This window comes from Lepidochelys kempii, chromosome 9, assembly GCF_965140285.1.
Source record: "Lepidochelys kempii isolate rLepKem1 chromosome 9, rLepKem1.hap1, whole genome shotgun sequence".
NCBI classification, from domain to species: domain Eukaryota; kingdom Metazoa; phylum Chordata; order Testudines; family Cheloniidae; genus Lepidochelys; species Lepidochelys kempii.
The window spans coordinates 49,187,692-49,213,767 of NC_136388.1; the positions used below are offsets into that span (position 1 = coordinate 49,187,692).

Sequence of the window (26,076 nt, forward strand, 5' to 3'; positions counted from 1 at the left end):
CCAGTGCCAGATGCTTCAGAGGGAATGGACAGAACAGGGCAATTTGGAGTGATCCATCCCCTATCATCCAGTTCTAGCATCTGGCAGTTGGGTGAACTATTCATGATGACTTCAAGATCTCTTTCTTGGTAACAGCTAATTTAGATCACATCATTTTGTATGTACAGTTGGGATTATTTATTTCAATATGAATTACTTGCACTTATGGACATTGCATTTCATGTGCCATTTTGTTGCCAGTCACCCAGTTTGGTGAAATCCTTTTGTAACTCTTTGCAGTCAGCTTTCCACTTTTTATAAGCCAATAAACAAAAAATGATCTTGCTGATATGTCTTTATTGACAGTATAATTATATCCATAACAAACTATTCATGTATTCTTGACAGTATAATTCTTGACAGTATAATTATATCCATAACAAACTATTCATGTAAGCTTCACAGTGCAGTAATTTCCAACAAATAATAAATGAAGTGTAAATCCATGGAATTATACAAAGAGTGTAAAATCAGGAGATCAAAGCAAGAATAAAATTCAAACCTTATATCTATTTCACTTGTGCATGTCAGTCATGAGCTAATTGAGCAGCAGCATAACTGATTAGTTCAAAGATAAGGCTATGGTTCGGTACAGGTAAGAAGGAAGATTTAAAACAAGGGTAAATGGGTGAGCCTTTGGCATTTTGTCAGGGATGTGGAGATCCAAAAATGTCCTTCAGAAGCTGTAGTTCTTTGAGTGCTTGTTCCTATGTGTGGTGTACTTCAGCAATTGCACATGCTTTCCATGGCCCAGAATTAGAGAATTTTTCCTGAGTGTCTGTCTGGTCCACACATGCACCCCCACTGTCCTCATGCTCTGCATCTTAGTTCCTTCTAACCTCTCATCGTCTGGCATGGAGCTTCAATGTACGTGTTGACTTCTTCAGCTTCTGTCTGTAAATAAATTGTCATTAGGATAAATATTTGGGGATCAGTCATTAAGACTTGGGACAACTCCCCATACCTCTTGGGTGAGGAGTGGTTCCTGTACATCACTACCTCTCTCCCTTTCCCCCCAGTCTTCCAGTAGTGGCAGGAGAAGTATGACAAAAATCCCCATAAGCCCTGCTATATGTATGTAACTATCACGATACCTGTCTGTACTGCCTGTGGGAAACATGTCCTGCTCAGGTGCAGTATCTGCTGGTTATTCCCAAGTAAGACAAAACAGTCAGGGGACTTCAGTTTCGAAGCATTCCTCATGGAGAGGTCCATGAGATGGGGTACAGCCTCTAACCAGGGAGACTCTCTTGTACATCAGTCTGAAGAAGGTAGGAGCAGCCTCTTGAGTTCGGCTCAGGCCAGTTCCAGGGCCTCTGCCCCCTTTCTCCCATCAGCTTCGAGACAGGGCAGAAGGGAGATACAAACAATCCCATAAAGACGAGAGGGAAAGTTCCACATCCAAGCCCTCTAAGAGGAGACAGAAGTCCCCATCCTGTACCAAGTCAGGAGATACCTTGTGCTCTGGACCCGGGTGTCTGCTTCTGAGAAGGACCAGCCCAGGACTTCATCAAAGGGCAAGACAGCACCACTCTCCCGTACCAAAAGTGGTACTTCAGTGCCAGCACCTGTTCTGCATTGGCGCTGCTAGATCCAGCACCTTCAGCACCAGTGATCCAGGTTACAGAAACTACTCCAGCCTGCTTCTCGGCATCAGGTGGTCTAATTGTACTTATGGAACCAGAGTCACTGATACTCTGGACTCCGACACCCACTTCCACGACATTGACCAGTACTAATATCGCTGTGGTGATCCTCACCATCCCCATCTGACTCTGAACAAGATTTGGTGGATAATCAGCTGAACATGAGCTCCCAGTGCAACTCTGGGGCCAAATGGGCTAATGTAATCCTTGGATGTATAAACAGCAGAATCTTGAATAGGAATAGAGAGGTTATTTTACCACCTGTATTTGGCACTGGTGCAACTGCTGGTAGAAAACTGCATCCAGTTCTGGTGACCGCAATTTGAAAAAAATGTTGATAAATCAGGGAGGGTTGAGAGAAATGCCATGAGAATGATTAAAGAATTAGAAAACATGCCTTATAGTGACAGACTCAAGGAGCTCAATCTATTTGGCTTAACAAAGAGAAGATTAAGGAGTGGCTTGATCAGTCTCTAAGTACCTACATAGGGAACAAATATTTGAAAATGAGCTTTTAAATCTAGCAGAGAACAGTATAACACAATCCAATGGCTGGAAGCTGAAGCTAGACAAATTCAGACTGGAAGTAAAGTGTAATTTTTTAACAGTGAAAGTAATTAACAGTTGGAAAAAGTTACCAAGTGCCATCACTGGCAATGTTTTAAATCAAGATTGGATATTTTCTAAAAGACATGCTCTAGGAATTATTTTGGGTAAGTTCTGTGATGTGTGTTATATCGGAGGTCAGACTAGATGATCACAATGGTCCCTTCTGGCTTTGGAGTCTATGACTCTTCAAGCCTGGTTTGAGCAAGAGCAGTGGTTTTCAATCTTTTTTCATTTGCAGACTCCTAAAAAATTTCAAATGGAGGTGCCAGACCCCTTTGGAAATCTTAGATATAGTCTGCGGAACCCAGGTTGAAAACCACTGTTCTATGGTAACAATAACCTTTTGTGGACCCTTTAGACATAGTCTGCAGATCCCCAGGGGTCCACAGACCACAGGTGGAAAACCACTGAGCTAGATTATCATGGCCACCGTTGATGAATAAAGACAGGTCATCATGGAATCCTCTGGTACCAAGAGCTCTCCTGTTGGATATGGGGTTGGAGTTGGAAGAAGAATGAGGGACACTATCCCTGGACTACTCGCTGAGGGTTCAGCTCAGACAGAGCATCAGGGGTCTCCAGGGTATCTCAGTACTTCCATATGAGGGAGTGCCCTCCCTTTTTACATATTGATACCCATCAGCCTGGAGCCCTGGACAGTGTCCATATTGGAGCCCAGAAAACACACACTATTATTGCCCAATTTATTTACTATGTGACACAGGACCCACAGGGGTGTAAGGCTCCCAGGGAAGAAGACCTCTCTCAGCCTCCCCAGGAGGCACAACCTTTTGGAGAAGAACAGGAACAGGAACAGGAGAACACCATGCCAGTGACTCTGTCCTCCTCTTCTCCCAACCAGGCTGTGGTTCCAGCTTCTCCACCATACACTTCCAGGACTTGCTGAAAAGGCAGAGATGCTACAGATTTCCCTTGATGAGGTCCAGGAAGTCCCATGCAGGCTGCTGAACAGCCTGAAACCTCAGGACCAAGTAGAGGAGTTTTTCAAATCACTGAAGCCCTCCTCGAATCCACCAAAAAACTTTGGTAGACACCTGCCACCAGTATCCAATCAGGTCAGAGTACCTCTTCTCTCACCCAACTCACTAGTGGTGTCAGCATCCAGTGAGCATAGAGCATAGTGGGCAGAGACAAGCCAGGTCCCTCCAGTTTTGAGTTTCAAACTGTCAAGCACTGATGGCCAAATATGGTTTTAGATTTTAGAATGAGCTGACAGACTCAGTCAAGAAAATGCATAAGGATACTAGGGAGCAGTTCCAGGCCCTCATTAATAAAGGAAAGCTGGTGGCCTTAGATACAGTGGACAAGGAGGTAGGTCCATGGTGATAGTAAAGAGATGCTTGTCGTGGCTCTCTTCTTCAGGGGTCCCGATGAAAGTACAAAAGACTTTCCATTCAAGTGTGACGCTGTTCAGTACAAAGACGGATCAGTCCCTTTGCTCATTAAGACTGTGAAGTCATGCTCCAATCGCTTGGCATATATACAGCTATGATTAAGCAGAAATCCAGCAAACCACAGTTTCAATAGAGACAGTCCCATCAGGGTTTTACCATCAGTGGCTTTTCTGAGCTGCCCTGTAAGCATCAGAGAACTCAGAGGAAGGGTGCCCAAAGACACCCGTCTTTTGCCTCCCAAACAGCATGAACTCTGAAACTGGCATTTCATCAGAACCTTTGAGAGTGTGCACCAATAACCCGTCCATCTAAACAATTCCCGTGGTTTCCCCCCCCTCCCCTTTTCGAAGGCAACTATCCAATATCTATTTGCCTGGAGAAAGATCACGATCGACTGATTGATTGGTAATAGAGTTTGTCTCTTCAGGATGCACCATCCAGTTTTCTTCCCTCTGAAACCCCACCTCTGCCTCGCCACCTTAATTCTGGGATCCCTTTCAGGAGAGGGTGATAGAACCAGTACCTCCAGCAGCAAAGGGAAAGGGGTTCTACTTCATCGTCCCCCAAAAGTCAGGGGCATGGAGACCCATTTTGTACCTCAGGGAACTGACAAGTTTGTCCACTGACTGAGGGTCAGAAGGGTGATTTTTTGTCTTTAATTATCTCTCACTAGGTTTAGAAAATTTGTTCATGGCCCTTAATCTCAAAGATGTGTATTTTTCAAGTGAACATCCACCCAGCACACATGAGATTCCTGAGGTCCTTAGCTAATCAGCAACACTACCAATTCTTCCCTTTACAGTCTCAGCAGTGCCTGGGGTTTTCACCCTGTCATGGTGCCAGCTCCCTTTCATCATTGGGGGTGGCAGCGTACACCTGCTTGGATGACTGGCTCCTAAAGGGTTGATCTTACCAGGAAATGCAAGAAGCAACCAACATGTTCCTGGACCTGTTTGAAAGGCTGGGTCTGACGGTGAACCCAGAGAAGTCTTCTCTGGAACTGACACAAATGACAGAATTCATCAGAGCAAGGCTGGACATGGTGTTGGCCAGAGCATGCATACCAGATGACTGTTTCCTCACCATCGATGGACTCATACAGCAGATTTGGATGATCTGTTGGGTCATATGGCTGCAAGTACTTATGTGATCCCATTTGCAAGGCTTCATCTCAGATGCCTGCAAGCATGGCTACGGACTCCATACACCCCAGGCAAACAGTCTCCATTTGCTGGTCACAGTTCCACAAAGGACCTTAACATTCCTGGGCAGGTGGGAAGACAGAGGAAAGGGGTGTGTGTGGCGGTCTGTTCAGTTCCCTGCTCCCAAGAATTACTGTGACTGTGGACACTTCCCTTATAGTTTGAGGAGCCCTCTTGGAAGGGCAGGTAGTGCAAGGGAAGTGATCTTCTCAGGAGTCTTTGTTGCACATCACCGTGTTGGCATTGAGAGCTGTCAGGCTGGCCTGCGAATAATTCCTACCTCACATTTGCAGCCATTCAGTCCAGATTTTATCAGACAACACGGAAACAGTCTATTACATCAACAAGCAGGAAGGAGCAAGCTCCTCACAGCACTGTGTGGAGGCCATCACCCTCTGGAATTGCAGATTACCCTGACGGCCGTTCATTTGCCACAAGTCCAAAGCACCACTGCAGATTCTGAGCAGACACTTCTCCACAGAGCATGAGTTAGAGCTGCATGACCTATCTCTCTGGGAGGTGTTTTGGATGTGGGGTCTCCCAGTCACAGATCTGTTTGTGTCAAATATAAACAAAAAATTGGACTATAAGGTGGATCGAAAGCTGGCTAGATCATCAGGCTCAACGGGTAGTGATCAATGGCTTCATGTTTAGTTGGTGCAAGCGGAGTGCCCCAATCCTCTAATTTGTCTAGGTCCCTCTGTATCCTATCCCTACTGTCCCATATATCTACCTCTCCTCCCAGTTTAGTGTCATCTGCAAATTTGCTGAGGGTGCAATCCACGCCAGCCGGTTTTGTTCAATATCTTCATTAATGATCTGGAGGATGGCATGGATTGCACCCTCAGCAAGTTTGCAGAGGACACTAAACTGGGAAGAGAGGTAGATACGCTGGAGGGTAGGGATAGGATACAGAGGGACCTGGACAAATTAGAGGATTGGGTCAAAAGAAATCTGATGAGGTTCAACAAGGACAAGTGCAGAGTCCTGCACTTAGGACAGAAGAATCCCATGCACCGCTACAGACTAGGGACCGAATGGCTAGGCAGCAATTCTGCAGAGAAGGACCTAGGGGTGACAGTGGATGAGAAGCTGGATATGAGTCAACAGTGTGCCCTTGTTGCCAAGAAGGCCAATGGCATTTTGGACTGTGTAAGTAGGGGCATTGCCAGCAGATAGAGGGACGTGATCGTTTCCTCTATTCGACATTGGTGGGGCCTCATCTGGAATACTGTGTCCAGTTTTGGGCCCCATGCTACAAGAAGGATGTGGAAAAATTGGAAAGAGTCCAGCGGAGGGCAACAAAAATGATTAGGGGACTGGAATACATGACTTATGAGGGGAGGCTGAGGGAACTGGGATTGTATAGTCTGCAGAAGAGAAGAATGGGGGGGGGGGATTTGATAGCTGCTTTCAACTACCTGAGAGGGGGTTCCAAAGAGGATGGATCTAGACTGTTCTCAGTGGTAGGAGATGACAGAACAAGGAGTAATGGTCTCAAGTTGCAGTGGGACAGGTTTAGGTTGGATATTAGGAAAAACTTTTTCACTAGGAGGGTGGTGAAGCACTGGAATGCATTACCTAGGGAGGTGGTGGAATCTCCTTCCTTGGAAGTTTTTAAGGTCAGGCTTGACAAAGCCCTGGCTGGGATAATTTAGTTGAGGATTGGTCCTGCTTTGAGGAGGGGGTTGGACTAGATGACCTCCTGAGGTCCCTTCCAAACCTGATATTCTATGATTCTATCCAGGGTATTGAGGAAAGTCAGACAGCACAAGGTGCGGTTATTGTCATAGTGCTGAGCTGGACCCATCAGTTTTAGTACCATATTGTTATTGCAACTGTCAAGCCAGCCTTCTCTCCACCTCGCGCTGAGGCAAAATCTTTTGAGTCAAGACAAGGGGAGGACTTACCACTCTAACTCAACCAGCACTTGAGGGCATTTTGTAGGGATGGACATCAGACCTAGGAAAGGCCTGGTTGGCAGATATCCAGGTCGTATTGAGCAGTAATAGGAAGGACTGTACTGGGAAATGCTACACAGCAAAGTGGAAAAGATTTATATTCTGGTGTGATCAGTGAGGAATTTCCCTTTCATGGTCCGGAATCCCAGATGTACTAGGCTAGCCAGTTATCCTTAAAATACATGGGACGCTGATGGCCATTAGTGAATTTCACCCACCTGTACACACCTACTTTGTGTTTGCTCATCCAGTCCCGTTTCTGTTCCTGAAAGGCTTGGTTAGAGTCTTCCCTCCAGTGTCAAAGCTGGTACCATCCTGGGACTTGAACCTGGTTTTTCAACTCTGACTAAGGTGCTGTTTGAGCCTTTGGGATCTCTACTGCATCTTTCCATGAAGGTAGCATTTATCGTCTCAATCACATCTACCAGAAGAGGTTGGAAGCTAGGGGCACTCATGGCAGATCTCCTCATCGCGGTACAGTTTTCCACAAGGCTAAGGCACCTATGAGACTCCACCATAAGTTCCTCCCTAAGATGGTATCAGACTTTCACATCAGCCAAATTATCCATCTGCCTGTGTTCTGCGCTAAACCACACACCAGGCGGAAAGAGGTGATGTGTCTCTCCTTGGATATGCATAGGCACCTTGCAGTCTGCCTACAGAGAATTAAATTTTGGAAATTTCCTAGACTTTGTGTCATTTATGGAATGGATGAAAGGAGAGGCTGTTTCCACACAGAGGCTGTCAAAAGGGATCCCGGGATGCATCATACTCTGCTATGAGATGAACAATGTCCCTCTTATGGGCAGTGTGAGAGCACATTCTGTGAGAGCCTAAGCAGCCTCAGTAGCCTGCCTTGAAGATGTCCCTCTCATTGACATCTGCTGAGCAATGACTTGGGGCGCTGTATACACCTTTGCGAGACATTCAACACTGGTGCAGGTGGCTACCTCAGATGTTTCCCTGGGCAGGGTGGTTCTGCAGTCTGTTGTGGCATTGGACTCTGGGTACCTGCCTCCTTGAAAAGACGCTGCCTGTGAATCACCTAAAGTGCATTACACGTAGGGACAATGCATTTCAAAGAACTCCAGGTACTACAAGGTGAGTAACCTTTCCTTGCATTTGCTTGCAGGGTTATTTTATCAAGAACGTATGCACAGCAGAGATGGTAGTAATTCTTCTGTAGACAGAATGGAAAGCACACTCTGAGACAAAATTAAGTGAAGGAGAAATGCTAATATGAGGTGTACGGCTCAGTTTTTCTGTATGTATCTGTTCTTCAGAACATGGCATTTCAAGCAGAACAAAAGATCAAAGCAGACATCTTACAAGGTTTGAGTACAGAACAATTATTCCAGTTACTCTCTGATTCAGATGTAAACGTGCTAATGAAAACTTTGGGACTGCTCAGAAATCTTCTGTCTACTCGCCCAGTAAGTAAAACCACAAACAAATCCTCCAGAAAAGTTGCCTTCCTAACTCTAAGCCAGCATTCATAGATGATACTTTGTAAATCCATAATACTCTTTCCAGTGATCTAGTAGATCTGAAAAGCAAATTACTCTTCTCTTTAAGTTCATTTAAAAATATTATTGTTGAAACTGTGAGGCCTCCATTGCGCATTATTGAAGTATCTGAACCCAAAAACACTAATGGTCATAAAAAGACCACAATGAAATGAAAATCCTTAATAAAGAGAGAATTCTGCATATCTAGCTGGAGCTTTATCTCTAGTTATGTCCGCAGATACAGACCAATACTTTTTTGTTGGGTGTTGGATTCTGTTTGTGTTTAGAAAGGCTTTTGACAGACAGACAACACATTTTTGTAAACACTGTTAAAAGTCTAGTTAACAGAGGGAGTGGTTTGTGTTTTGAAATGCCTGTGGGATGCAGATATCTTAAGGATACCCATATTTCTCTTTACTTATGGCTTGTCTACACAGTGCCGGTAGTGCGCACTAGAGGTGTGTGATTTGGAGAGCACTCCAATATGCTGCGCTCTAACTGCCCCATGTAGACCTTGCTGGCACAAACTAAAAGATACCTTGGTACTAAGGTGAACTGGGTATCTTGCACCAGCATAGTCTATAGAGGGCAGATAGAGCACTCTGTGGTGCGCACAGCCAGTGCCGTGTAGACAAGCCCCAAGTGTCTGAGCTATTTCATTTGTCTCTTATCTATCATTTTAAAACACTTCTTCAGTCTTTGATTTTGATCTATTGGATTGTGCATTCACACAGTTCATATATCCTTTTTATAGAATAGAATAAGATGATACAAGATTTAAGCACGTGAACTGTTTTATGGCAAGAAGTAAAATGCTTGAGATACGAATGGAGGACGAGCAAGAGGCCCATCTAGTGAAGAATAGAGGAAAAAGTGCAATAAATATTTGGCAAGGTGGACATCTATGTAGAAACATAGCCACCTGTAAAGTGTGCTTCTATCATGAAAAGTGATGCTGTAAAAAGTGCACCTTTGGGTTCCATAATAATTGATTTTCAATTTTCATATCAAATTAGCTCAATCTACAAGTAAAAATATTTGTTTTCAAATTGCCCTGTAAACTCACCCTGAGCTCTAACAGTCAAACTAGTGTCTGAACCATAGTTAAAGTGGTTTTGCAGCCCAAATTATGGCCCCAGCTATTTCTGAGTAACTCTATATTCTTTCATAGTTGTTTTTTTTTTTTTTAAGGCAAGAAAGTACCATTATAATTCTTTACTCTGAGCTTCTGCCATATCACATTCCACAGAATTTCACCCTCAAACCTAATAACTTGTCACTGAACTGCAGTATTTTTGTGTTTGGGGGAACAAAAAAATCTAAACTTGACTTTGACTGCAAGTGATGTAGAATTTACCATATCTTTGGTAATCTGTTCCCCTGCTTAATTATCCTCACTTAAAAATTTGCATTTTACAGCGATTTGAACTTTACCGACTTCAATTTCCAGCCACTGAATGTTGTAATGCCTTTTTCTGCTAGATGAGTTCTCCTGTGTATCTCATCTCCTCTAAGCATGGGTGGCTATAGACAATGATAAAGTCACCTCTAAAACTTCGCTTCATCAAGCAAAATATATTGAGCTGCTTAAATCTCTCACTGTGAGACAGATTTTCAGGCCACAAATAATTTTTTGTGGCTTTTCTCTGAACCCTCTCAGAATTTCAGTTTTGAAGTGTAGACCCCAGAACTTGACACAGTATTCCAGTACTGGTCTCACCAGTACTGTATACAGAACACAAGAACGGCCATACTGGCCCAGACCAAAGGTCCTTCTAGCCCAGTATCCTGTCTTCCAACAGTGGCCAATGCCAGGTGCCCCAGAGGGAATGAACAGAACAGGTAATCATCAAGTGATCTATCCCCTGTTGCTCAGCTTCTGGCAAACAGAGGCTAGGGACACCATCCCTGCCCATCCTGGCTAATAGCAAAATGATATCATTACACCTACCTGGTGTCCCCCCTCTTAAATATGGAAAGATCATGTTGACCCATTTAGCCACAGCATCACACTGAGTTCTCATGTTCATCTTGTTATCAATTTATGACTCAGATCCTTCAGTCTTCAGATTATGGCCTCAGTGACAACTGTGTTGCTCTGGGGTAGTCAGTATTTAAATGTTCAACAGGCTTCAGTGGAAGTAGGATCAAACATATAGTTCCTTATTCTACTCCCTGTGACAAGGGTTGGCTAAAGTAATGAAAAGGAAAGTAACTCCTGTTTTCTGCTGCAATGGGTTCTCGCATTTGTGATACCTTGCATAAAGGTACTGGCACCTAGAAATACTGATGATAATTCCACTCACTTTCACAATAAAAATGTCCTTGTTTTTGTCCTTTTCTCTAGAAAATGTGTACTAATTGTGTATCTGTAATTGCTTTGCTTTTACAGCATATAGACCAGATAATGAGCACCCATGGAAAGCAAATCATGCAAGCAGTGACTCTGATTTTGGAGGGGGAGCACAATATCGAGGTCAAGGAGCAGGTATCCTTTACTGTTTTGTGTGTTCTCTTAGCCGGGTAAAAGTGTCAAGAAAGTTTTAAGATGTTGGCATTCATCACTGGTATATTACTAACAGGTCTTCCCTTTTGGGGATTATAAATAACTTGCCTTGAATATTTTACCATGATATCTGTCAAATTAAGTCCTATGAAAGTTACAGTGGTGCTAACAACCAGACTGTCCATTTTTCTTCACTGCTGGAAGCTTAAGCTTAGTAAGGCTCTGAGTGTTATGGTGGGTATTGGAAGTGAGTTCAGAATAGTTTTAAACTGTGGGATCCTGAATTATATACATTTGGCAAAGATCAGGACTGTGTGCAGTAGAGCAGCAGGGATGTAAGAAATGGGGGGAATCAGCACTTCCCACCATGTAGGGCCAGGAGAGAGGGAAGAAGGTATCAGTAGGGGGAGGGGGAAAAGCCCCTGCAGTCTCTGGGAAAAGGTGACATCACTCCCTCTGCTTCCAGTGCCACCTGCGAGCCCCAGCCCCACCTGAGCTTGGGGTGGGGGGGGCAAATTTTCTGCTTGGGGCCGCAAAAAACCTAGAGCTGGCCCGGCTCCAGATTCTGATAAAGAAGTGTTCACCATGAAAGGTTGGAACTCAGGAAAGATATGGTTCATAGATGTACTGCAAATGACAACTTTCTCTCTCTTTCAGACATTATGTATACTTGCCAACATAGCAGATGGAACGACAGCAAAAGAACTCATTATGACCAATGATGACATCTTGCAGAAAATTAAGTATTACATGGTATGGGGAATTTCTTTGAAGGGTCTGCCCTCTCCTCTTTGCAGGAGTTGAAAGTGGATATTCTAACATGGCTTAAAAGTTAAACAAATTTCTAGTATTCAGTATCCAACACTTCATTCGTGTGTATCCATCTGTACAGAGAGCATGTGTGTCAGTTCAGTTCAAACACTACATGAATGCAGTGTTAAGGCTGGCGAGTCAGTCACAAGGGAAATCCAAAAATTAAGGCTCCCACAGCAGCCTTATAATGTATTAAGGTACACATGTAGCACCAGACAGGGAATGGAAGGGAAGGTGTTTCTGCCTTAATTAGGTGCATCTGATAGAGGTTTTGATAAATGCTCCCCTTGGGGTGCGGGAGCTTGGGGGCAGAGACTCCAATTCTCCAGATCTCAGGCAGCTGCAGGAAAAGGAAGCTGCATCCTAGTAGCAGGCTAACCCATGCATAGTGCTGTTTGGCTTCCCCCTTTCCCTAGGCAGCAAGATTCATTTGGCTCCCAGGCCTTTCCAGCCTATTTAATGTAAATGTTTAATTGTACGAAACAAGAAGCCCCATCTTTGCATCTTGAGGACTTCTGACATTTACATAAACAGGGTAAATTTAAAAAAAAATTGGCAAACCCAAAACACAATAATACAAAATAACCAGCAACACAAAGCAGTAACCCAAATACTCCATTTCCCCACGCAGAGTGGATAAAAATCAATTATTTTTTTAAAAAAAAAATTGATTTTTTTATTTAAATCGGATTTTTTGATAGTTTTTTTCCCAAAAAGCATTTTGTCTAAAGATAGTTTTAATTAAGATACATTATAGCTCAAAGATTTGTGTCTCCAGAGATAACATGTTTGTTAACAGCAAAAATGTTTTTAAATAAACAATATATAGAGGTGAGAAATAACAGACATCAACCTTATTGTCCCTCTGCAAATTTGTGTACACAGAGTCAATCCCTTACCTCTCTCTAAAAGTGCAAAGTTTCAAAAAGTTCAATGAATAGGAGATTGTTGGGGGCGGAATAGATCTGGACAAGGAGAAGAAGTCTGGAGATAAATGTGAGAGACTGAGTTTCTTTCTCTCGGCACCCCATTCTGTGCGGTGTCTTTTTGTCTGTTGGGTGTACCTAGTGTTTTAACGCCATCTAATGTGAATGTACCTGTGTGTGGTGGTGGTCAGAACTACAACAGGAGCAGCCTCTGCATAGTGGCAGGTTTTTAATTCTAGTATTGGGGCACAGACTACCAATGCCAGGCATGTCTCCTGTGGTAGGATCCAGTAGAGTGATATGACTGAAGGCTGCATGGCAGGGTGGATAAAAATCAATGATTTTTTTTAATCCGATTCTTTTATTTCAATTGGATTTTTTTTATAGGTTTTTTTCCCAAAAAACATATATATAAAGATAGTTTTAAGATATACTTTATAGCTCAAAGATCTCTCATCATGGAATAGGGATTATAAATTCTAATTCTATAGTATGAGACAATATATTCATGTAGTGTTTAAGAAAAGTTTTGTAAATGAGTTCCAATAGTTCATGGATTAGGGACTCGATTTTATGGGGTTCCAGAGGCTTCTGTGTAGATTATTTAGATTAATCTTTCTATCTACACAATGGGACTCAGTGCTGAGTCTAAAAGATACCATCAGAGATACCTAGTTTTGCAGTTCTCAAACTGTGGATTTATGTCTCCAGAGATAACATGCTTGTGAACAGCAAAAATGTTTTAAAATAAATAAATACTATATGGAGGTGAGAAATAACAGACATCAACCCTATTGTCCCTCGGCAAATTTGTGTACACAGAGTCAATCCCTTACCTCTCTAAAAGTGCAAAGTTTCAAATGAATAGAAGATTGTTGGGGGCGGAATAGATCTGGACAAGGAGAAGAAGTCTGGAGATAAATGTGGGAGGGGAGGGACAGGCAGTAGAAACAAAAGTGAAACTGTTTGAGCAGCATATTCCAGAAGCCTTGAGGTCTTTCTCAGTGTAGCCTTCATTGATTTGAGATCTACCATACCATTCTCTCACTAGAAGGGAAAACCTATAATGGCAGCAAACCATAAAAGAGACCCAGTTTGGGAATATTTTAATGAAGTTCCTTTACCTGTGGGTAAGACGGGCATGCGTGCAAAATGCAAACAGTGCAACAAAGAAATGCAAGGCTTGGTTACCCAAATGAAACAACAGCATGAGAAGTGTTCCTTCTCAGGAGGAAGCTGCGTTGAAGATGATGAAAGGAACATGTCTGAACATGCAGGACCTTTAGGTTGGTAAACTTTTTTATTTCATACGTCTTTTTTCAGGACTGCCTGTCTTCCTTCTGGACTATTCTTGAATTTTCATGTTTGAGCAAAAAATATAGTTGTTACTCTATGGTACTACCATTTTAGATGTAGTTGTGTTTAAAAAATAAATAGCTGAAATAGGCAGATCTTCCTTTTACAATTTCACCTTTAAAGTAGTACTGAGTGTCAGTTAATGCAATGAGTAATACTAAATGAGCAGTATGGTAATAATAATTAAATAACTGCATTGACTTATTTTGTTTAGGAGAATCCATCCTCAAAATACAGGATTCTGAAAACTATCCACCTTCAAGATCATCATCATTTTTCTATAGTTTCAGAGTTATCTGCCAATGATAGTGTTTCATGTATGTCACATAGCCACAGTATATATCACCTGTAGCAAAAAGGAAAAAAAACCTCCATCATCCAGAAACAACCACAGATAAGTTTGTGATGAGAACCAGCAGATTACAAAATGGGGTAATTGATGAAAAAATTGTCCAGTTTGTTTATGCAACAAACTCTCCTTTCCGTATGACTGAGAACCCACAGTTCATTAACATTGTTCAGTCATTAAGACCAGGATACAGTCCGCCCTACAGAGCAGATGTTGCAGGCAAATTGCTGGATAAAGTGTATGAAAGAGAAATTGAGCAGTTTGCAAAAGGTCTGGAGAGTGAAATTATTAACCTGAGTCTTGATGGGTGGAGCAATGTCCACAATGATCCCGTTGTACGTGCTTATGTGACAACAGAAGAAGGGAATGTCTTCCTTACAGAAACAATTGATACATCTGGAAATGTACACACAACAGAATACTTACAAGAAGTAGCAGTAAAAGCTATAACAAACTGTGGAAAAAAATTCAAATGTCTAGTATGCAGCATTGTCTGTGACCAAGCTGCAAAAGTATCCAAGATGAGAAGAAACTTAGAAGAGCGTGAAGAGAGTCTCAAGCTAATAAAATACGGTTACAGTGCTCATTTGATGCACCTCCTAGCCAAAGACTTCAGTGTTCCACAAATAAAGGCTAATGTTGTTGAAATCGCAAAATACTTCCGTATCAACCACTTTGCAGCAGCTGCTCTGAAAAAAGTGGGAGGAACCAGGCTAACTCTCCCACAAGACGTGCGATGGAACTCAGTAGTGGACTGTTTTGAGCACTGTATCAAGAACTGGCCTAATCTGATGACAGTTTGTGAACAAAATTGTGGAAAAAAAAATGGCACTATCACAGCCCAAGTTCTCAACATTGGGCTTAAGAGAAATGTTGAACACATGCCGAGTACCCTGAAGCCTATTTCTGTAGCCTTGAACAAAATGCAGGGAAATACCTGTTTTATTGCTGATGCTGTTGAAATTTGGAAGGAACTAAGTGAGATCTTAAAAAGAGAAATATGCAACAACAGAGTTAAATTACAAGCATTAAAAAAAACAAATGGGACAAGCACTATCCCCAGCTCATTTTCTTGCAAATAGTCTCAATACTCGGCACCAAGGTCAAACCTTAACTGCTGAAGAAGAGGAGTTGGTTATGACATGGACATCCAGCAGTCATCTCTCCATAATGCCAACTATAGTAAACTTCAGAGCTAAGGGTGAGCCATTCAAGAAATATGTGTTTGATGATGATATTTTAAAGAAAGTCACATCAGTGAACTGATGGAAGTCACTTAAGCACTTGGATTCAGAGACTGTTGAAGTGATGATCTCGCTTTTAACAGCAGTAGCTTCTTCTGGTGTAGAAAGAATATTTTCTTCCTTTGGACTAATTCATTCCAAATTGAGAAATTGTTTGGGACCTGAAAAAGCAGGAAAGCTTGTTTTTCTTTTCCGGATTATGAACAAACAGGAAAATGAAGGTGAAGATGACTGAGTTAGCTGCAGAAGCCAATATTTTAAGTTTCTCATGTTGACCTGGCTGACGTAGTCAATTTAATTTTTGTTGGGTTTTTTTTCAATATTTCATTTAACTATTTTAGTTTAAAACAATTTTAAGCAAAACAAACCTGCTTTTAAAAAACATGAATGTTTAAATTAAAAAATTCATATGCTTGTTTTGTTAAAATATTATATGTTTGCTGTTGAAGAAAAACATCCAGAATACATAACGTTGTTGTTGTGGTTTTAGTTGAATAAAACAATTTAAATGTCTGTCTGGTGATGTTCTCCTCCTAATACAGTATGGCAAGAAAATCCTCCAAATATTAACGATTAACCTGTTGAATTGGAGATAGTTCATCTCCCAATGACTTCATAAATATCTGCTTCAATTACCTTCGGTAAATGAAATAACCAAACAATCATTCATTTTCTGACATAGCTGTAAAACTAATCTGAAAAGTTTTCAAAGTAAATCACTTTAAAAATATATAGTGTGTACCTTCTAAAAGACAGGTTTCAGAGTAGAAGCCGTGTTAGTCTGTATCTGCAAAAAGAACAGGAGTACTTGTGGCGCCTTAGAGACTAACAAATTTATTAGAGCATAAGCTTTTGTGGGCTACAGCCCACTTCATCAGATGCATAGAATGGAACATATAGTAAGATATATATACATACCACTTCATTGGATGCATAGAATGGAACATATAGGTGTGTGTATATATATATCTTACTATATGTTCCATTCTATGCATCCAATGAAGTGGGCTGTAGCCCACGAAAGCTTGTGCTCTAATAAATTTGTTAGTCTCTAAGGTGCCACAAGTATTCTTGTTCTTTTTACCTTCTAAAAATGAAACCTACATCTATCTCTGAATTGTGAAGAATATGTCTTGAGGTTATAACAACCAACAAGAATGCATATTTATGTAGAAATCCATGCTTAAATCCATGATAAAATAGTCTTCCAGACTAGTGATTTAAATCAAATCCACCCTTTTCCCACGTCACCCCTAGCAAGACTAGCCTTCAACAGCCCTGAAAAGAAGTTCCTTGCAGTATGGTATCTGAAAAACAACAGATTCAGGTTTGTTCAGCCCCTCAAGTATTTGCTTCGTTGCATGTCCTTTAGCTGGGGTGAGCATGGACTCCAGTGTTTGTTTGTTAACCTGCCTGTGTGGCATTAACACTGATCTGTACGCTTCTAGTTAGCATCTCATTGGAATAGATAGAGATGAGCTCATACTTTTGCTGCTTCTCTGGGGTAGGTCAATGGTTTTCAGACTTTTTGGCTTATTTTAATAGTCTGCCGCGTACAGGTAAGCAGAGGTGACATGTGAGGGGACATGCACGGTCATGTTCCTCCCCCCAGTTTTCTGCCTTCCGGCAACAGCTTCTAGAGGTTTTCAAACTGTGGGATGTGAAAAATGTTCAGCAGGGCGGGGAGGGGGAGTAGCAACGCCAGGTGGCTCAGGCCAGTCCCACACAGCAGGGCTCAGGGACGGAGCACCACCTGCACCCCTGACTCACCTTAGTGGGCTTCCAAACCTGTTTGAGTTTGGGGGGGTGCAACAAAAAATTGTAACTCAAATGGGGAGCTCAGCTCAAAAAGTTTGGTTTCTCCACCCCCCTCAAGCCTGCTTGGTTTCGCACATGGAAGGGCCCTCTCAACCTGCAGTCACATGACCCCTGTCACGTGCTCCATGAACTCATTATTAAAGGGGCAACTGAGCCTTGGAACAGAGTGAAGGGATATGTGTCTGAGCACCAGGACCAACGCTTTGTTACACAACCAGTTCAGCAGAGAAATCTAAACAGAAATGTTCCCTCAATACCTATTAAAGACCAGGCTAGTTGCTGTAGGAATCAGGGCACACAGTCTGTGCATAGTTGTTCTTCTGTTTGGTGCCTCTAGAACAACAGGCCAAGGCAGAATCAAATCAAATATTTTATAACTGTGTTGAAAAGAACTTGCTGGTATCTCAAGATATAACAGAAACACAGCAGTTCTGAGGAAACCCCAGCTTTTAACAGGCTCATCCCAGCTGCCTGAGAGTGAGAGTTCCGAAATAGAAAGCAAGTCTGAGGAGAATACAGTTATGCTCAGGAGCAGTGTTGCTGGTACAATCTTCCTGATGATCTATAGGCTGGACTGGACTGGACTGAACCTGATGCCAGATGGGAGAGTGGCAGCAGCAAGAGCCTCTTGGCTCCATGGTTAGTGTAGTGAGTGTAACAATGGCTGCAATATGGTGAAGGTAGAATCTATTTTGAAATCAAGGACAAAATAACTCTCCATTCAAAGAACACTGTACCTGACTGCTCTAAATAGCAGTCATGTCTTTGGTGCAGATCGTGGATGAGGAATTGCCCACGATTTTTTACCTCAGTCCTTAAGTGAATGTTAGAAAATGTACATCTAAAAAGTTTTGTGATATTTAGCTTCTGAAACTCCAAAAATTCTGTTTCTATATTCAGAGTCATTCGAATGCTAAACTTCAGCTTGCCGCCATGTTTTGCATATCTAATCTCATATGGAATGAAGAAGAAGGTAAGAGACTCTCATACTTTTATGTATTGTCTTGGACAGAAAGTATTGTCAGAACAAAATCCTTTCAACGGAGAGAATGGCAAATGTTAGGTAGTAGTACAATGAGCTTAAGGTCTAGATGCAAATGCAGCAAGTGATTGATAGACAATAGGGAGGCTGGGGGAGGGAGGGCAATGAGACGAAGATCCCCAGCTGGTCGCTGTGACACAGCTTAATGGTTCCTGAATGACAACGCACATCGGGGATGTTTTGTGCACTCACATTATGGACTTGCATGACCCAATGGAAGACGGAGAATATGCGTTTATGAATGTGATTGTTGTACAAGGTTGGCAGTAAATGAGGTATTCCAGTTATCACTTAATGAAATGGGGTAGGGGGGACAATTGATTGTGAATGACATAGCTGCTTATACAGTGGAGGGTGGGGACCAAGAACCTGTTAATTTATAGTATTGCTTGAGTAGATGAATGTATTGAGAAAGAGTGTTTGGATACAATTTACAGGTTGCCCCTTCTGTGTTTACCTTTATTATTTGAAATATATATTATATGATATGGTGCAGTAATGGTAATAAAATCTACCATTAGTGGATACATGCTTCTTCCTGAAGTTTGTAATAAAGTTTGCATTGGGTCACAACCTGGAAATCACTCCCTTCCCTATATTAACAACAACAAACATGGAGCCAGAAACTAACCAGGCTGAGGGGCTACTGCCTCTTGTTTCTGCTGCCAGTTGTGTGGCAGGCTGCTCCGCCAGGAGGGCATCAAATAGCTCCTCTGAGCAGGGACCTAGAATGTGCTGCAAAGCTTCCTCGGGGACTGTCCCAGTTTGTTCACTTCAGCAGCTTCATCTGGTACATGGTACAGTCCTATACTGGGTTTGGGGGTGAGAAGGTCACCATCCAAGCTTACCAGGCTGTCGTGAAGTGTTTGTGGCTCAGTGCTTGGCACAGTTGCAGCACCCACTCAAGCCCTTTGTAAAAGGGGCAGGATGACAGCGAGTTTCCAGAGGTGCAGTTCTCATACCTGGCTTACAGTGGTCATTTTGAGCTGCTTAATACACTCCCTGCACTGGTTAACCAGTCAAGCGAATCCCCAGTGCTGCCAGCTTCTTTGTTATTTCCTGGTACTTGTGGTCATTCCTGGAATTCTTGGTGAAGTCAAACAGTTTGCTCTCCTCTCACCAGTGATTAACCAAAATCAGACTCTGCTCCCATGACCATGTAGCAGCACACTTGGCAAAGGACTTCTTCGTGTCAGTGGCCATTACAAACTCAGGAGAAGGTTCGCTCTGCTTGCAGCTCAACAGTCGGAATAAAATGGAAGAGTTAAATGCTGAGCAGCTGTACTTGACCCAGAGGGGTGGCTTCCATTTCCTGGGACTTGATTGGCCAGTCTTGGGATAAAAAGCATAGAGGCCACCATCTCGTGGGAGTGTGGAATAGCATTGGTGGACTCTCACGTCCTGAGTCTGGGAGGCCCGGGCCTGAGCTATTTCCACATTGCAAAATGATGGCATTTGAACCCAAGACATTGCAGGGCCTGGGCTCAAACCCTTCACCTTTGTGGGGTCCTGAGCTTGGGCCCGGGCCCAGATCAGACAGAATTATGTGTTAGACAGGAAGGGGGTTTGGGCTTGAGCCTGAGTCTAAGCTTGGACTTACACTGCAGTACAGACATACCCTATGAATCAGGAGTTGGAAGCAATGGAGTTGCAGAGCAGGAGATGGGAGCAGTGCTAGGGAGGGGGTGGTGTGAGTGGAGATGGGGTTGGGGGAGGATGACTCTTAGATTGGTGGTTACATCCTCTAAATCTGCTGTGGTGTTCCTCAACAAGGAGACTTATTTTTGTAGTTTGATCTCCCACTCTACTGCTGAGTAATTTGAGAATGTGGAGCATCAGGAACAAATCTCACTTCAGCATGTAAAACTTCACGCTGTATTTCCAGCATTCTGATTTCCTGTATTAGCTTGTGTTGTCCACTGAGTGCTAGAAGTTTAACTCTGTAACAAGTTTTCAGCTAAATACACCCTATATCAGAGACAGTTGGAAAGGAAGAAGCCAATCAGAGTTAAACTCCTTACTTTATAATAAAATCTCTTCAGGTTCTAGCCTGTTTAATTTTCTCTCATTTATTCATGTGAAAAAATTGAAGGGAAAAAAATTTAGTAGCTTCTTCCAAAAGGGAAAAGACAGAGCAGCCATAGGTTAAGTCAGCTTAAAGGGCTTCTTAGCACAGCATTTTATTTGCATCCACACATTCTATCCCCTCATAGCACATACCTGTCTCCAATTCTTTTTTATCATTTTTAATAAATCACTTATTTGATGTTATCCCCTATAATGTGATTTATTTTTTTAGGTTCACAAGAACGCCAAGATAAACTACGAGATATCGGAATAGTAGATATCCTACACAAACTGAGTCAGTCATCAGATCCAAATCTTTGTGACAAGTAAGTATAAAAGAACCCCCAAAATAGAGATCAGAGGGAAATCTGTGCTTTTTTAAAAAAAATGCATCTTGTTTTGAAAGCATTTGGATTACAGAAAAATCCACGAGACAGTGCCTTTTTGTACATTTGTGTCTGACTTTCTCTTTACATTGATGAGTCCTGCCACATAGGAATAAAATATTATATTCATCTTATGTGAAGAATGGTTGCTAAGTAGGATTTATGACAAGTTCTAAGGCAGGACAGACACCAAGATGGTTATCAACTCATACGTTATCTCCCTCCTCAAAAACAGCAGTACACACTGACACAACATTAGCACTTTTTCAGTATGCCATGTTTTACTAAAAATTAAGGCAGTTTCAGTATCCTCAGCTAATTTTTTTTAATCTTGAATATAATTTATCCAGTCTTGCAGATTTAATGTGTAACTTTAGTAGTATGCAGTGTAGTTGTAGCCATGTCAGTCCCAGGATATTAGAGCGACAAGGTGGGTGAGGTAATATCTTTTATTGGACCAACTTCGGTTGGGTGAGAGAGACAAGCTTTTAACCTTACACAGAGCTCTTCTTTAGATCTGAGAAACGTACTCAGAGTGTTCCAGCTAAACACAAGGTGGAACATATTGTTTAGCATAAGTAGTTACATATTTCAAGGGATCATTTAAATACAGCCAATTCAAAGTTATACATCTAGGAACAAGGAATGCAGCCCATACCTACAGAATGGGGCATTGTATCCTGGAAAGCAGTGACCCTGAAAAGGCTCTGTGAGTTAGAGTGGACAGACAACTCAGTATGAGCTACTAGTGCAATCCTGGGGCAAAGAGGCCATCCACGTTGTCACATTCTGGGGTGCAATCCGGACCAGTGGGTTAGATCTGGTTTAATGAGTGTTTGGCGCTACTCATTGCTCATGTAGCACAAAAGAGTTTTCCTCCTAGCTGAAGAAAATAGCACAAATGGCATTGGGCTGTACTTTTGCTGAGAAACCTCAGGCTTTGCCATCTTAACGTGTTAATAGTTTAGCCTTTTATTGCCACACTAACATTGTTCCTCCCTCACATGCTAGCCTTGTGCACAGAATGTCCTATTGGATAAATGTTAACCATAAATCTCCAGCGGGTGTTTATTTTTTTGAAGTCCAGATCCAATGGTTAATGGAATATTTGTGATTTCAGGGCGAAGACGGCACTCCAGCAGTATCTTGCGTGATCAAGGACTAAGCGAATCTTTGGACACCCCTCGTGTGTTTAAGGACTAACAGGAAATAGCCTCAACTGATTCCTTATATTTGCACAAGTCACCTTGGGCTGCATTTCTCTCAGGTGCAGGGAGCTGCTTTGCAGAAACAGTTTAGGTGATCAGGTCTCCAATGCACTTGAACTTTCTTGAGGTAGTTCTTTACTCAGAGGACTATTGTGGGGGGGTTTGTTTTTGTTTTTTCCTGAGCTACCTGGACTCTCTAATAGAACAATCAATCATCATTTTCTTTTGGGCCTACAATTTTCTGCTTTTGCTGCAGCCTGCGTGTGTGTTTGGGTGTATGTGTGAGTGTGATACCTCAGAATTTTGTTTTCCTTTTTTGTGTGAAAATCTTTTTCTACACATTTTCAAGGGTTAACCATTGTTTGCTGTATGAATACTTTAATGAATTATATACAGTTTGAATGAAATGTTATTTAAAAAAACACACTGTATCCCATAAAGTTTATTTTGAATTTTGAACAGATGAATGTTTTTAAGTAAAACATATGCATTTCTGAACCTAAGCTTAACTTATATTATACTTCCTTTTTGAAGAGAGAAATTGAGGAATACAGTAGACTCAAATAACAGCCAGCACATTTTGTGCTATGAAAAAAATCTAAGAGATAGCATTTTACTGCCACACAGTCAACAGATACTGATGTCATTTTCAGCTCAGTAGAATGGGACAAAAGGATTGTTTGGGGTTTCTTTACATTTTTAGAAGACAAGGGTGGACTCTCACTCTCACCAATTCTATAACTGTTGTGTTGATCTTCTGCCAAAAAGAAATAGGTGGATGTAATATCATCACTGGCTTGGAGGAGTGAGCCTATTGCTGTGAAATCCAAGATCTTGCTGAGATTATTGCTGAAAGATTGGCTTGTCTCAGTGATAAGGAACACCAGCTGACTGTGACACCAAGATACATCAAACAGGTAGCACACTGCAAGACTTGTACTTTCAAGATACCAAGAGGACCTGGCAAGTTATGGCTTAAGGGACTTGTTTGGTCATACCTGTATCTCCAGATTCAGTTCACTGCTTTATAAAATACTTCTCCATAATATTAGCTGAATAGGTTAGATTGCAGGAGAATGGACACATTATTAGAAAATTATCTCCATTGACATTGCTATAGTAATACCAATATATATATATATACACACACACACTGACATATCCAGGAATTCATATACATGGATAATAGCCCAGATTTTACTGCATTTAAAGGATCAGATTATTAAAACCTGGCCTTTGTCTGTGTGCCTACAATTTGTGGGCACTTAAAATTGTGGCTTCAGTTATTTGTAGAAACAGCATTTACCTTCCTCATTGCAGTCAGATACTTGGACAACTAAATGGCTGAAATTATGCCTGTAATTAAATTGTGAAATACTGTGTCTGCAAGAATTCACATCCACTCAATTGTGGGCACAGAAAGGGAAAACCATTTAAGATTATGCTGAAAATCAGACCCTACATTATTACTGAATTCAGCTTCAGGAGTTAAATGTGCATAGAAAGAAGTGAGTGCAGCAAGAAGCTGTTCCAGACTGCAATTCAGGGTTATTCCTTTCCTCCTGCAGTACATTTACCAACTGCTTCCTGGTTTTCAGTTTAGGAAATAGCGTTAATAGAGTCAAAATCACCTCACGCTATGTCTACTTAGCACTAAAGGGCAAACTAAAGAATTCAACTCTACCTTAAAAAACTCCTTTTGCAGTTTGAGCTTCAGGTCAAGAGGACAGGACTGTAACTCCACTAACCAATTGTCAAAAATGTAATCTCAAACCTTTATCCTTTATTTCTAGGCAGTGTCAGATTATAATTGCCTTACTTTTCTGAGTAGTCCTATTAATTTAAAGGAAACTACTTGTGTGAGCAAAAGGCGATCACACTTTGGCCCAGAGTTTGAATGTTATGTATTGGAGAACTGTTTCCATTTGGTTGCAAAGGAAAATATAATTTTATATAAGTTTAATGTAATTGTTTTCCCACTCTGAAAATCATATAAAAGTGAGCACCTAACACTTTTTTCCAATGTGGACATGGCAATAAGTTAGTGGCCATTTCTTATTATTGCTACAAGTCTCTTGGTAAAGGGTCTGCACAGAGAGGCAAGTATGAATATGTGAGAACCTGATAATTGTCTAGTATCTCAGAAATAAAAGCCTTATTTAAAAAGTAAAGTGAACCATAGTTTTGGTAGCACTGAGAAAACACTTCCTTGGTTAAACTTTATATACACATGGGGCTAAATTTTCAAAATAGCCTGAGCTTGAACTCTAAATTTACACTCCTGATATTTTGTGCGCTCATTTTCATGTGCTCAAGTTTTTGCATGCCCCCCTACTCATATCTGCAAATCTGAGTTTGTGTTCAAAAGATTGGGTGACTAAAATTGTACACAAAAGTGTGCAAATTTAGGTGTGCATGTTTAGAGACTTTTTTAAAAAATGTGGCCCTAAATGTACCAGAAAACTTAAAAATGATGCTCAGACAATCTGGATACTGCATGGGGGGAAAAAGTCAACATTTTCCATAATATCAAGCTGATAGGTCAAATGTCCAATGAAATAACATTTTTACACTTAGTTAAGCTTTTGTGAATAATTTTTGATGTTGCTGTAGGTATGTAAAGAAAACATAAATACTGTAAATAAATAAAAAGTACTTTACTTTGCTTCTACTGAACTTTATGAAGAAAATATGTATTTAAAATCTTGACTCAATGTTTTCTGCTCTACAAACTTTAAGATTTTAGTTGGAGATTTATACAACACAGAGAGGACAACAGAATATAATCCTGTGTACAAGTTAGCCAAACCCTACTGGTTTTACTCGAGTAAGGCGCCCCCATAAGACAAGGGATTCCTTGCAAGAGTAAGACAAGCAGGATTTGTTCCATTATGGGTTTTCTTCTGCCTTTAATACTGCATCACACTTTTTTTTCTGGGTCTCCCCTTCATATTTGTCCCTGATTCCAATCATGTATTTATATGATGATAATGAATTAAGCCAGGTGAGCAACTCAGTAAATCATGGAAATTGTTTTATTTGATTTGTGGCCCTTTTCTGTTTTCCACAAATATTTTATGTCCTGATCTTTCAGCTCCATCCACCTGGCTGGTCATTGCACCTGTGTGAAGTGCCACTGAAGTTAGTGTGGCTGTGGGTGGAACAGATATCAAGACACATGGGTGGGGGTGGAGGTGGAGGAGTGGGGTCCTTGCAAACACATTCACGAGCAGGATTGTTTGTAAATCACCATGAATTTTAAGCATATATTAGAGAATATTTGCAGAAATCAAATTTTGAACTTTTAAGTTGGGTGTTTGTATCCAAATCTGATTGTTACACTTTACCTGTCAGGGAACAGAAACAATGTAGTGTGACACATCTGTCCAATCAAAGCTAACCAATATGCCTTACATCATAAATACAGTATCCAGTGTTGTAGCCATGTCAGTCCCATGATATTAGAGAGACATGGTGGGTGAGCTACATTCCCTCTAAGGTGCATGGCTGTGCAGAAGGCCACAAAGGGCCACACACTGCACTCAGGGGCATGGGGTAAGGTGAGGGGTGTTGATGGGGGAGCTTGGGGTGTGCAGGGCTGCAGCAACTCTCCCAGCCCTGGGGCTGTATCACAGTGGGGCCACACACACACACAAACACACCCGCAGGGCCCGCCTCTCCCCAGCCCTGGAGCTGTTGGGGGGAGTCCTCTCTCCCTGTCGCAGCCCTGGGCAGCCTGAATCCCAAACCTCTCAGCCCCACCCCAGAGCCCGCAGCCCAGCCAGAGTGCACACCAACCCTAGCCCTGAGTCCCGTCCCAAACCCCTCATCCCCAGACACACCCCAAAGCCCACACTCCAACCGGAGCCCTCACACACACACCCCCGCACCCCGACCTCTGCCCCAGCCCTGAGCCCCATCTCACATTCCAAACCTCTTGGCCTCACCCTCCCACATCACCTCCATATTGGTACACATAAC

General features: G+C 41.9%; 1 protein-coding gene across 13 annotated transcripts in view; it reads left to right on the top strand.

Moving 5' to 3' along the window:
- The window catches only part of ARMC8 (armadillo repeat containing 8), a 181,839-nt gene extending 156,757 nt beyond the window's left edge, over positions 1–25,082 (top strand). For 8 of the 13 annotated variants that reach the window (XM_073360247.2, XM_073360250.2, XM_073360248.1 and 5 more), the window contains 5 exons: positions 8,156–8,305; positions 10,773–10,868; positions 11,544–11,639; positions 13,677–13,911; positions 14,196–15,413. In XM_073360247.2, coding sequence (XP_073216348.1) covers positions 8,156–8,305; positions 10,773–10,868; positions 11,544–11,639; positions 13,677–13,911; positions 14,196–14,287 — 669 coding nt within the window. In that variant the 3' untranslated portion in view covers positions 14,288–15,413. Of the gene's footprint in view, positions 1–8,155; positions 8,306–10,772; positions 10,869–11,543; positions 11,640–13,676; positions 13,912–14,195; positions 15,414–18,292; positions 18,366–20,733; positions 20,828–22,007 lie in introns of those variants that run through there. The other 5 variants (XM_073360252.2, XM_073360254.2, XM_073360245.2 and 2 more) reach the window with 2 other exon arrangements.
- Positions 25,083–26,076: the final 994 nt, after the last annotated feature.